The sequence below is a fragment of the Boleophthalmus pectinirostris genome, unplaced genomic scaffold (assembly GCF_026225935.1).
Source record: "Boleophthalmus pectinirostris isolate CB_2022bp ecotype Guang Dong unplaced genomic scaffold, ASM2622593v1 HiC_scaffold_2, whole genome shotgun sequence".
NCBI lineage: Eukaryota > Metazoa > Chordata > Actinopteri > Gobiiformes > Gobiidae > Boleophthalmus > Boleophthalmus pectinirostris.
Window position 1 is genome coordinate 41,119,228 of NW_026571152.1, and position 14,235 is coordinate 41,133,462.

The 14,235-nt window shown below is 41.0% G+C and overlaps 1 protein-coding gene across 1 annotated transcript in view; it reads left to right on the forward strand.

Moving 5' to 3' along the window:
- Positions 1–327: 327 nt before the first annotated feature.
- Positions 328–14,235, forward strand: part of LOC110153628 (transient receptor potential cation channel subfamily M member 1) — a gene marked incomplete at its 5' end in the record, with an annotated part of 43,419 nt that continues 29,511 nt past the window's right edge. Inside the window, 7 exon segments of the mRNA XM_055155918.1 lie at positions 328–464; positions 3,985–4,174; positions 5,756–5,969; positions 7,716–7,840; positions 9,108–9,279; positions 12,022–12,196; positions 13,620–13,743. Coding sequence (XP_055011893.1) covers positions 328–464; positions 3,985–4,174; positions 5,756–5,969; positions 7,716–7,840; positions 9,108–9,279; positions 12,022–12,196; positions 13,620–13,743 — 1,137 coding nt within the window.

The following is a 14,235-nucleotide window of genomic DNA, read 5'->3' on the forward strand; positions in this document are numbered from 1 at the left end:
ATAGGTGTGAAAATGTTACAAAAATCACAAAACGCACTAAAATATAATGACTTTGTGGATTTTAAGATCATTAAAAACTCAGTTGTTTATAAGTTTTGCCTGTGTCGTCCTCGCCCACATCCGCCCCATCGCTCAGTCACAAGATTCAAATCAAACATTTTCTGCCATTTAATTAATAGCGTGACCTGCATCCTGTTTTCAGTTTTACTTCGACCAGATACGCAGGGGAAATCCAGCCTACACACTTTCCAGTCCTGTTTTCAATATATTATAAAGTTCAAAAGTGAGTTTCAGTGATTTCAGCAACAGAAAATCGTCTCTTGACCTTCTCAGACTCAGACGTCTCACACTTTTGTTTTTTTTTGTTTTGTTTGTGGTCTCTTTCAGGTGCAGAGGGCCTGGATCGAAAGAACATTTTGCAAAAGAGAATGCGTCCATATATTTCCCAGCAAAGATCCCATCAGGTAAGTCCTCAAAACTATACAGAACTTTAAGCTTTTACGTTTGATCGTTTTGACCGTCGTCTGCGTATCGATCGACGTTGAGTTTCGATCCGTTTTATTTCGTTTTCAGAAACTAAATTCTCAGTACAAACACGGCTTCATGGATTTTTTTTTCTTGGTTAAAAGTCCAGAACAGGAGCTTCTCAAGGACGAGGCTGAAAGGCTAAAAACGGTGAAGAAGGTTTAAAGATTTACCTCCAAATTCCTCCAATTAAGAACAGCCATGAAAACATATGCAGTTCCATGGCAGACGGCGCTGCAGCTTCATCCAGTGCTGAAATGTGTAGATGGTTCTGGCGTTTCAAAGGGTGTGATTTCTAAACTGTAGAGTCATATTCTGGAAAATACTTATGTTCCGTTGCAACTGGATCTTGGATGGAGGAACGATATTCCTAATCTACCTCTGAATTTTAACTGGGAAGCGATATGGGACTCTGTGCTTTGCTCATCTAAGAGTCCAGACCATCAACAGATGAATCTAAACTTTATTCACAGGACGTACATGACACCGCGCAGACTTTTCAACATGAAGTGCAGAACTCACCCAAACTGTACTCTTTGCCATACAAATTCATTAGGTACCTATTTCCACATGGGATGGGAATGCCCAGGGTTTTTTTTACTTTTGGAAGGTAATAAGTAATAGTCGGTCTCTTCCCTGTTCACCTTTGGTTTTGATTCTGAATCACACGTCTCTGCTCGGCTTGAGTAAAGAGCAAGAAAAGGCAAGTTTATTTGTAGAGCACAATTCGTACACAAAGTAATTCAAAGTGCTTTACAGAATAAGAAATACATTAAAATCATAATAAAAACAAATCAAAACATAAATAATCATGAAGATTAAAATTAAAAAAGAGAGACATAAATTGGAGAGAAGAGTGCGGAATGAAAACCTTTCAGTTATTTGCACAGTTAAACAGAAATGTTTTGAGTCTGGATTTAAACAGCGTCACAGAAGAGTCTGTCTCACATGTTCAGACTGTTCCAGGTTTTAGCTGCATGAACCTGAAACTCTGACTCCCCTTGTTTAGTCGTGACTCTGGGCACCAGCAGGAGTTGGTCCCTGAGCTCCTCAGAGTGTGAGATGTTCATATGACACTAACATGTCACAGATGGACTTTGGTGCTCGGACATGGAGACACTTGTACAAACAGAGCTGCTTTAAAGTCTCTGAGCCACAGGAGCCAGAGCAGAGACCTGAGACCAGGACTTATGTGCTCGTACTTCCTAGTTCGAGTCAGGACCCGAGCTGCAGCGTTCTGGATGTTCTGGATGTTCTGGATGTTCTGGATGTTCTGGATGTTCTGGATGTTCTGGATGTTCTGCAGCGTCTCACAGCTCGTTTGGAGAGACCAGTGAGCAGAACATTACAGTATCTAACCTACTGGAGACAAACGCATGGATAAGTTTCTCCAAGTCTGATTTAGACAGTAAACCTTTGATTTTTGCTCTGTTTTTTAGATGGTAAAAGGCTGCAGATGTTATTGATTTGATGTGGCTGTTAAAGTTCAAGTCTGAGTCCATTATTACCCTGAGATTTCTTGCCTGATTTGAAGGTTTTAGAGAGAGAGACTGGAGGTGATGCTGACACTGTCCCTTTGTTTCTGTGGACCAAACACTATGACTTCAGTCTTGTCTGAGTTTAGCTGGAGAAAGTTGTTTTGCCTCCACACAAGAGCAAGAAAAGGATTTTTCTGCTGGGCCTTACAGCTGCTAAAAGAATGGTTGCTGTTAGATGGAAACCCCCTCACTCTTTATCACATCGCCAACGGCACTTTCATTTATGGACATTGCTTATTTAGAATTGTCCACAGCGCGTATCCATAATGCAAAAGAAAAAACTATTATCTGACCTTAAAACCTCCTTGTTATGAGGTTTATATTAGACGACTGAGCGGCTAAGTGATATTGTTGTTTTGGGTTTGTCTAGGTTTGATGTGGTAGATTTAGATGAGCACTAATCTTTCATTTATTTAATTTTGTCCTGGACCTGTTGTGTTGTGTTGGTTTGTAACAATAAACATTTGGTAACAACAACAAAAAAAAAAACATTCAGAAAAGGTCCGTTTTCCGCTTTTGGAAATATTAACGAAGTCTTTTATTGGCCACAGACGACTCAGGTAGTGTTTTTGAGACGACGCTGTTGATTTAATAAAAATACAAACTGTTAATCTTTACTATTTGACAGAAAATAATCACATTTATTCCCCCAAAGTTGTTTGCATTTACATTTGGACAAGATTCAGGGTTGATCTTGATTCACATTCGAGTCACTGCACAGCCCTGGTTGTAATGTTGACTTTGATCAGAGGCATCCAAAATGCGGCCCGCAGGCGAAATGTGGCCCTTCGGGGGGTTTAATTTGGCCCAAAGGGGGATCTGACATTTTATGAATAAACTATTTTGATCACATTCTGTATTGAAAAGACTGTCATGAGATGGGAAGAAGGCCAATCCTGTCTATGTCCTCATATTTTAAGTCAAATATTTTTATGTGTAAACTGTCATGAGTTTGACCCTCGACCAGTGAACCTGTTTTCATTTTAGCTTCTCCAAGGAAAAACTTTGGGCACCAGATTATCTTGTGTTACTATCAGTGTTGGGGAGTAACAGATTAAATGTACCGAAGTTACATAATCAGAGTACAAATTATGTGTAACTGAATATAGTTACAGTTACTGTTTCAGTGAGTGGTAATTGGATTACAGTTACTTTGCTGAAATAACATTACATTGTGGTATTTTCCTGTTTTCACATTTGGGGCTATATGCCCCTTTTTTTTTTTTTTTCCCCTTGGTAATTCCACTCATTGCCGGACACTAAACCAGGTCTAAAACCAGGACTAAACCCAAGTTCACACCAGTTCTAAACCTGGTCTAAAACCAGATCTAAACTAGGTCTAAACCAGGACTAAACCAGGACTAAAGCAGGACTAAACCAGGACTAAACCAGGACTAAAACCAGGTCTAAACTAGGACTAAAGCAGGACTAAAGCAGGACTAAACCAGGACTAAACCAGGACTAAACCAGGACTAAACCAGGTCTAAACCAGAACTAAAGCAGGTCTAAACCAGGACTAAACCAGGACTAAACCAGGTCTAAACCAGGATTTAACAGGACTAAACTATGCCGCGCAGACCGTGTCTCCTCTTCTTCTATCAATAATATTTTTAATTTGGTTCAGTAAAGTCTGGACTTTTTAATTTTCTTTTATCAGACAAAACTTCTTATGTTACGATTTCCTCGTCTTTGTTTCTCTACAGCAAATCAAGTAATCCAAAGTATTCAGATTACATTACCCACTTTAAATAACTTAATGGATTCTGTTACAAACTACATTTTGGTGTATGTAATCTGTAATCTGTAGGGGATTACATTTTAAAAGTCACCTTCCCAACACTGGTCACTACTGTGTTCCTTGTTTGTGTTTTGTGTAATTTGAAGTGTGTTATCGCTGACCCGTTGTGTGTGTGTGTTGTAGATGTGCGTGTGGTCAGATCAGCGCTCAGCACGTGGCCATCCCTCCCGGGGCCACGTCTCTGGAGGAACACAGCTCCGCCCCCATCGACCCCAGAGACAAATGGTCCGTGGTGAAGCACACGCGCACTTACCCCACCGACGCGTACGGCATGATCGAGTTCCAGGGCGGAGGCTTCGTCAACAAGGCCCTGGTCAGTGCCACAACTCAGATCAGTCAATAGTGAAGGGGAGAAAAGTCTTTTACATATTCCACAGTTTGATGGAACATTCCAGTCATTTCAACACTTTTCTCTCAAGACAAACAGGTAGCGAACCCCCACTCACAATGGTGCACTTTTAACCTCATTCCATCTCGTGCATTAAAAAACGGAAATCACTGGGTCAAAGTCAAGCCCACACAAAACACTTTCATTAGGTGGCGGTGAATGTTTTTGCATAAACATTAACACGAGCAAAACAAAAAGAGGTCAAGAGTGAATGACTGCGGCTCGGTTTCGTACATTTAAAACAGTTTCATTAACGAACACACATTTGGTCGACTAAAAAGACTTAATGACAAAAGGGTTACTTTTCTACGTTACTTACAACTGATAGTTCGCTAGTTTTACAGAGGCGGAGTTTGACTTTTGCGCTGGGGGGGCAAACATTTTAACGTCAGGGCACTAGATTCAAGATTTAAAGTACGTATTGTCGTGTGCGCAGTAAGAAAACACCTCGCCCTTTACAATTAAGTTATGGTTTTACTGTCCACACCGCTGTGCTGTTTAACTATTCTGTGACACTACACACAATAGTTATAACACTATTACACATGTAACAGGACTGTTCATAAGCCTCACATAAAGACAAACTACACAGAGCATCACACATGAGCAGGGGTGTAGTGGGCCTGGTACACGAGGGTAACACTGCCAGGACTGAAGCAGGACTGAACCAGGACTGAGTGTCAGAATGGGCCCTGAGGTGCACCTGCCGTCGGGTGACCGCAGGAGAAAGGGCCGGTGCAGAGCTCCACGGCTCAAGGAGCTAAGTGCAGCCGCTGCCCCGATCGCGTTTTGGGGGACACCTGCTCCACGGACTCGGCGTTGTCCCTCTCTCTCAAGTTCAAGATTAGTCCTGATTTAGTCCTGGTTTAGACCTAGTTTAGACCTGATTCAGTCTTGTTTTAGTCCTAGTTCAGTCCTGGTTCAGTCCTGGTTTAGTCCTGGTTTAGTCAGACAGGATTCATATTTATTTAATTTTTTTTTTATTGACATATTTAAAATTAATATATTTTTTTAAGTAAATATTTATATGGACAATATTATAGACTCCATGTCATGACATATTTTAGCCACTAGGGGGGGCAGTGGCCTGGCTAACCATACTATGCCTTGATAGGAACATGGTCTGGGGGTGGTTCTTTTTTTTTTTCTCCTCTCCCTATCCTTATGTTATGCTGAAATATTTATTCCTATTTGCAACTTCCGGTCTTTCAGTCCCGTCAATGTCCAATCTCCACATGTCATAGTGTATTGTGTGTCTGTAATGTACAGACAGGGGGACAGGTCCAATTTTGATTCCTTTGTATGTCCAGTACATGTGAAGAAACTGACAAATAAAGGCCATTATTCAAGAAAATTAAAGAACTTAGCACCTCCCTAACTCCTTCAACCAAAAAAGCCTGGCGCCGCCCCTGCTTAAACTTATCAAACAACAGATAACGAGCATAACTTTAAATCCCAAGTGTCCTGAAGACTAGAGAGACTCATTATGCTTTTATCTTTCTCCAGTACATCCGCTGCTCCTTTGACACTAAACCGGACAACCTCCTGCACCTGATGGTGAAGGACTGGCAGCTGGAGCTCCCCACGCTGCTCATCTCCGTCCACGGGGGTCTGCAGAACTTCGACCTGCAGCCCAAACTCAAGCAGGTGTTTGGGAAAGGTCTGATCAAAGCGGCGGTGACCACAGGAGCGTGGATCTTCACCGGGGGAGTCAACACTGGTACGTGACGCCCTTTAACCGAGCATTATCCAAATTATGATTGTGTAAAACCTTCAGCGATTTCCTGGTAGAGATTTGCCCGGTTCAGATCATTTTAATTAAACTCTGTGCTGTATTTCCGTTGTTATATCCCCTCCATGAACCTCTGAAGTTTCAGTCACTAAATACACTACATTAAATTTGAGGGCTTGGGGTCTCACATGGGCCCCCATCTAATATAATTTAATAAGGAGGGGTTCCAATTCTGAGCCCCTAAAATCTCGGGGCCCGGAAAAACAGACCCATTAACTTCCCGGCTTGTGCCCATAATGAAACGTAAAATAACCATTAACAATAAGAATTCTGTTCAGTGTTGCCAGATTGGGTTTAGTGATTTCCACCCAGTCATGTTCGAAAATCCACCCTATTCAGCAAAAAAACAAAAACAAACTGCTAACAATGTTTTGTCACAGAAAACATTTAATCTTTAAATAAACGTATGTAACCCACTGTTGGGCTTATTTATTTATTATTTATTTATTTGAAAAGAGACAATGCACATTAATCAACACCAAAACAACGTAAATGTGCCCGAGTTCACTGAAAAGAGCTCATTTAAAACATCACCAGGACTGAGAAAATGTTAAATGTAGAACAGAATTTTCATTTACCACAGAAAAAAGGACATTTAGATCAATATTTGAATAAACTTGTTGTAACATAATCTATTGGGTTTTTAAAAACATTGCCAGGATTGAGAAAACATGTTCTGTAAAACCTTTGGTAAAACGTAGAAAAGCTTTTTTTTTTTTTATGTGTCCATGTCTGCAGGTGTGATCGCTAAACAGCCTTAAATTGGAACAACATTTATTTGATTTATTTATGTGTGAAAATCAAAAACTGCCCAAACTTGTTGAAAGTTGCCCAGATATTATCTGACCGCCTAAAGCACAGGTGTCAAACATATGGCCCGGGGGCCAGATCCGGCCTTTAATCTGGCCCTCGGCTGATTTTCTACTAAAATATTAATATTTCTACTAAATTATTATTATTATATTTTCTATTAAAATCTTGTTAATTTTCTGTGGTGTTTATCACAGCAGCGTCTCCAGCGTCTCTGTACGTGGCCCCTCCCACCAGAGCAGCACAAATGAAGACTTGTCTCTTTCCAAACGCTCTTAAAGGACGATCGTTTTGACTGTTGACCGTGACACCCTCATCAGAAAAATGTCCAACATGAGAAAAGTGGAGCCGAGTGCAGGATTTTACAACAAAAATCGACTTATTCCTGTTTACAAACAAGTTAATGTTATAACATTGTGTTGAATTGCATTTTTTTTTTTTTTTAGGTTTCAGGTTGTTCATAATATTATAAAATTTTGTAAAAGAAAGAGTTCATCAATTAAAAAAAAGATTTCTGTAATAGATTTGTGTTTCTCTGCACAAATATTTGAACTTATTGTTATTTTTGGGGTTTATATGACATGAGTTTTGTGATCCGGCCCCTTTCTGTCCAAAGTAGGTTGGATACGGCCCCTGGACCAAAATTAGTTTGACACCCCTGGTCTAAGGCGTCCCCTTCCCGTCCGATGTGGTCAAAAGAAGCACAATTGGGCGAGCACCCGACCAATCTGGCAACACTGACTCTACTGCCGATCCAACAAGCAACACACTCAGTGCATTAAACACTTGCACATAAACTGGGAAAAGGGTCTTGCTCAAGTCCTTTTCTATTTTCTGTTACGTTTTGTTTTGTTTTTTCCTCAGGTGTGATCCGTCATGTTGGAGACGCTCTGAAAGACCACTCCTCCAAATCCAGAGGGAAAGTCTGTGCCATCGGGATCGCCCCCTGGGGGATACTGGAAAACAAAGAGGATCTGCTGGGGAAAGATGTACGACCTGCTCACAAACACTCCACTGTGACTAATCAAGAATGAACCTAGACTGGCCAATGATCCCCAAAGATTTTTACTCCATTTTAATGACATTCAGTCTTCACACAAAAAATATCAAATGGCGACGGCAGAGTGTTCAACAAGAAACTACAATAAAACAATTCTGTCTGAGGTTATAAACATCACTACAGGAGCTAACTACATTCAAACTTGTTTAAAACGGCAAAGCAAACTGGGGGTTGGGGCGCTCACATCCATAAAAGGGTCTAAATTACAGGGTTCCCACGGTCATGGAAATTGAAAATGTCATTTGCCAGGCCTGGAAAAGTCATGGAACATTGTAAATTCAATGAAAATTTTAGAAAAGTCACGGAATTTTAATATCTCTTTCACACAACTCCAGTGTTCTGTTAATCATAATAACGTCATGAGAACTTATTTCTGAACGTCTGCGCCTTTTGTTTAAAAGAGACGACAATAAAATGCACTGACAGGATTTTGAATGTTCAAAAACTATAATCCCAAACCATAAGGTGAGTGGAAAGAGTTAACGTTTCATATTTAACCTTAAAAGTCTGATCAATTCTACACACGTAGGTGCCGTAAAATCATGGAAAATTCACTTTAGCTCATGAAAAAGTCTAGCCTGATTCATCAGCCGGTTTCATTTCATGGAAACCGTGTGACCTCGCAGCATTAAGATTCATTCGCTTGACGGTATGCAGGTACTTTTATTTAACCAATCGCTGTTATTTGGTCGTGACGGATGTAATGCACCGGAACCTCTGTGGTGTCCAAGTAATTGTCGGCAGCACAACAGCAAACAAAACAGAGAGTGAACATGTCTGTCAACGATCATTGCCGTTTTTGCGAGATTAATTTGCGAATTAAAGGTGAAATCAAAAATACAAAGTTTGTACTTGACAGAGGAAGTCCAAAGGAGGATAGTGTGTGCAGTTTGTTGTCGCAACTCGCTGATTGGCCGGTGTGTGGTCTAAAACTTTCAGTGTTCTTGCAAATCTTGTGTATTCCAATTCCTGACCTAGTTACTGGAGAGAAATGAAATTGAGCGGAGCTGGTGGAAAAAGTCATGGAAAAGCTTTGAAATTTTGTTAGTGAAAAAAGAGTGGGAACCCTGAAATCAACATGTTAACTGCACATACCTACTGAAGACCTTTGCCTCCCCAAAGCTCCTCCAAATAAAAAAGTCTCACGCGACCCCTGCAACAAACTCTATTCATACTTGATGCGTTTCTGTCCCCAGGTGACGAGACCGTACCAGACCATGGCCAACCCGCTCAGCAAACTCGCCGTGCTAAACAACAGCCACTCCCACTTCATCCTGACGGACAACGGCACCTGCGGGAAGTACGGCTCCGAGGTGAAACTGCGCCGCGTGTTGGAGAAACACATCTCGCTGCAGAAGATCAACACGCGTAAGTGCAGGAGATTGGACTGAGAAGAACCTAAAGGGAATTGATTCATTGGTTCAAGTGACGCTCGTGAGTCCAGCAGTTATGGGGCGAACTTGGAGCAGAGTAGGAATTGATTTACAGACAAAATATCAAAATAAAACCCCCAGGATCAAGTAGAGCGGGTTAATCCGAACATTTTAAGACCAAATTAAGACGCTCGTGTGGGTTTTTTCGGAAGGTTCAATGCGTGTCCTAAAAAGAAGCACAGGAGATGGAGAATCCAAGAGAACAGGCCACTTTATTTCGTCATTTTCCATTGAGAGGGATTCAAGTTGATTACCAAGTACAGCTGTCACCCCGGAATGACGCCTCTGACCAACTCAAAATCAGGGGTAGCTTTATACTACATCTTGACAAAACATTAACTTGTTGATTTAGCATATACAGCAAGAAAATGAACAATACTGCTGACCCAGTACACCTTATCATGGGTGGAAACATGCCACGGGGTCCACATATGTCAGTTTTGCTGCTTCGTGGCACTCAAAGTCCAGAAAAACATGTTCTTTATGGCACTCAAAGTACAGAAAAAAACATGTTATATAGACCTATAGTCATACGTGTTTTCCACCCTGTTGTCATTCCAAAGTCCATAATATTGGGTGAATTAGCATGACAAACACTTAATTTCCCACACTCGCTACAATAGGTGAGTTTCAGCTGAGTAAATATTTTGTTCGGAGGCAAGAAACACGGTAGCGGTCAAACACAGTGGTAACCTCGCGTATTTCTATCCGATAATTGTAAATTCCTGCTGCATTATCGGAAGCACAAATAGAAGCACTGAAGAAGGAAAATTCTGAGTGAAAAGAACCGCTAACGGTGAATTAAACGACTTTCAAACATCCGCAGAGCAAACGTAAAAGATCCTAACAAACCGTGGACTCCAACAAGTTCAACAACACATCGAGACTCTTGGAGGTTTTCATCTTTTCTGCTGTGAACGGCCCAGGAGTTTCCACCAAGTCATTGTGGATGTCGCCCAAGTGAATATTTGTCCAGGTAGTTGGCGATTCCGACCAGAAATTGGGTTTGGTCCACCTTTTGTCGGGGTTGAAAAGGGTGATTTGGCGTCCGTCGATGCTTATGACCAATTTCTGGTCAAATGGTCTTGGGTCCTCTGCCGTTAGAGTGGATAAATAACCGGGATCAATACCCTTTACATGCTTTCTCGCTCCGTCCGTCATGTTGAATTAGTGTTTATTGCCGCCGACCAAAATAATTCCCAGCATGCAACGCGCGCTTTTGTCAACAATGAAACTCTCCTATTGGGCATCCTAGTGGGGAGATTTTTCGATGGAGCCGTAAATGGACTTTATATGTCATTACTCTGGACGTTCAGCAGATGGCGCTCTTCTGTGACCCATGGCCTTCCCTTTGTCATCCTATGCCTGGAGCTCAGAAGGCAGGGACAGCAAAGGGAAGCCCAGAGGTCGCTCCGACTCCAGCTAAACACAGAGACGTCAGCGAGAACTCACAACGGAAAACTTCACGGGTTCCATCGCGCTTAAACCCGAAGTACTCCACAGAAAAAGTGTTGCAAACCATCTTCATCAAATAGAAAACAGGCCAAATGAGTCCTGATATAACTATTTGTGATGAGAGATATTTGCCTGTTCAAGACCGTCACTTCTCAGTCTGAAAAAGCTGTTCTTAAACTGTGCCAGGGTCAAACAAATCAGGCACGTGAACACTGGTACTGAACACAGCACAGTGTCTGAGTGAGTTTCCTGTGGACACTTCTGTTTCCCCCGTCAACCCAAAACATGGGCGGTGGTGCTCGCTGCTCTTGAGATGATGACCCAGTAGCATCGAAGAATGGATCAAATGCAGACGACAAATACACTAACTTACCTTGACCTTATAATAATATTCATTTTTTACTAAACTATAATAGTAATTTTTCATATATTTTTTTACTGAAAATAATGCAGAATCATGTTACAATGGCTCCGAGCACCATGGGGTGTGAGCTCTGAGCTGGTCCTTCGACTGCGGTCACCTGACGGTCTCCGTGGGCACACCTCCGGCCCGTCCTGACACTCAGTCCTGATTCAGTCCTGGTTCAGTCCTGTTTTGGTCCGGTTTTAATCCTGTTTTAGTCCTGGTTCAGTCCTGTTTTGGTCCGGTTTTAAGTCCTGGTTCAGTCCTGGTTCAGTCCTGGTTCAGTCCTGGTTCAGTACTGCAGATATCATGAGCCTATGCAGATTGTTTTCAATATTGCCAGTAGCTCCAGTTTGACATTTAAGTAGTAGCTATTTTATATTTGTTATTTTTTTTATATCTCACGTCGGGAGAAGTGGGTTATTACATAGAACACATCAGTGGAGGTGATTGGCTCGGCGGTTGCAGTGTGGATATATTTATACTCTGCTAATGACTCGGCATGTGTCTTCTTCTGTTTCCATGAGTCTTTCCTTTTCTTCTTTCGGGTAATAGTGTTACTATTTTTGGACAGTAATGGATAGGACACGTGTTTAGCGTCGACACCTGAACACTCAAGACACGCTGCGTCAACACCAGATTCGTGCCACTGACGCTTGAAGACACGCTGCAAAAACGTAGGACGCCCTAGAGTTTGCACGTAAACTGGACACTTTGACGCGACGTCTGAACGCAGCTTTAGTGTCATGTTGCTGAAAACAGTGAAATTCCAGATTTAAACACGACTCTCACCTGAGTCTGTGCTGCTCTGTGCTGCAGGTCTGGGGCAGGGCGTCCCTCTGGTGTGCCTGATCGTGGAGGGGGGTCCTAACGTGATCTCCATCGCTCTGGAGAGTCTCCGTGACGACCCGCCCGTCCCCGTGGTCGTCTGCGACGGCAGCGGACGCGCCTCTGACATCATCTCCTTCGCCCACAAGTTCTCAGAGGAGGGAGGGTAAGACCTGGACGCTGGACGAAGGGAAAAGTCAGCACCATCGTGTTCAAACTTTACACTCACATCACGCTTGGGGGGTTCTACATGTATGTCTACGGCAGAATGTTCAGCTTGCAAAGTATCAATAGACTTAAAGTTAACCATTTTTATTTGATCCACAAGGAAAATGACTCCGACACAGTAGCTCACATATGACAACATACAGCAATGACCCCAAATTAATAATGTTGTAATATATTTCAAGTTATTTAAAGTTGCAAAAATGACATCATAAGAAAAAAAAAAACTTGTTTAACCTTATATTAGTAGAGGGTTTAGTTCAAAGACATAAGTTCTAGAGAGATATCATTTTTAATTGATATTTCAGGCCGATATTTGCAATTTTAAGCTTATTGGTGATCGATTAAATCTCCAGTCGAGGCCGATACGAGGACCTGCCGCCTGAAGAATATGCACAAAACTATATTTGGATTTTGACATTTAAGTGTAAAAAGTTCACTGCACAAACATGACTACACAGCTCTCTTAAAGGTCTGCGGTAAAAACACACTGACAGAGTTTTTTGTAAAATTAAATGGCATAATTTGACTTAGACTTTATTGATCCACAAGGGACTTTATCGATCCGTAAGGGAAATTACACATCACATTATATTACAATAATAAAGAGTAAAAAAATATAAATGTATGTACAAGTAAATAAACAAAAATCGTACAAGGTCATAAGGAAACAGTGCAAAGATATGATTGACAGAAACATAGGCTTATCTGATGCATAAGGTGAGTTGCTGTTTATCTGTATGGAGTATGGTATGAATATAGTCCTGTATTTTTGGGGAAAATAATAAAAATAATCAAAGCCTACCTAAAAAAATGTGTATATCCGTCGTCGATATTGGCATTGGCCGTGTTGAAACCCTTATCGGTCGATCTCTTACAGGCACAGCAAGTCACCCAACCCACAGATCAACAGACAAAGTGTTACAGAAAGAACATTCTAAGCTTATGAAATCCAAAACTGACTTAAAACACACATTTTATCAAAAGTTATATTATTATTTATTAAGAGTGTGTGTCGCGACCCTGGTTTTCTTCACAAATAAAATGACTCCACACTTGGTACTCGATGATCAAGTGTCAGGATTTATTCTCATTCACCTTCGACTCCATGAACACCGTGAAAACTAGAAATAAAGACGAAAAAAAAAAGAAAACTGCTCAGCTCTAATATTACAACATCTTTGAAATCAATACTGAACACAAAAAATAATGTTTACAGTGTTCGCCAGGAGTTTCATTCAAGTTTGATGTATTTTCTTTACACTTTCTATGCGTTTCTCTCCCGTCTTATTATGTGAACAAATAAAGAATAATCATTTTCTGATAGTCTGATGTTAAACTGAAGCGTCCGTTTCCTCTTTCAGTCTGGTCAGCGACGATGTCCGAGATCAGCTCCTCGTGACGATTCAGAAAACCTTCAACTACGGCAAAAGTCAGTCCCAACAAATCCTGCTCATGGTGATGGAGTGTATGAAGAAGAGGGAGCTGGTAAGTCTGAGAATGTGTGAAATAAAGATACGCAGTGGTGGAAGAAGTACAGGTACCAGAGCAAGAAAATACTCAAGTAAAAGTAAAATAATCACATGAAAAAAATCTACTTAAGTGAAAGTATTAAAGTACCTGTTTAAAACGGTTCTTTAAGAGTAAAAAGTAAAAGTATTTCACGCATATTTTGAGATCTTCCAAAGCTTCAAATGTAGTTAATTTGACACAGATTTTATGCTGTATTTTGTTCAGCAGAAACAATGATTTTGTATATTTTTGTTTGGTCAAACTACAAATGTGTTAAAAATAAACCCTCAGTCTTTTCAGCAGGTCACAAACTATCATAGAAATACTTTTACTTTTCAGTCTTGTTCAAAAATGTGCTGCAGTAGAAAGTACAAATACCTGCTCTAAAATATAGTGAAGTAAAAGTAAAAAATATTCACTTAAAAGGTGCATTGTGTAACTTTTCTGGCGGAAAAACGCTTTTCTCAA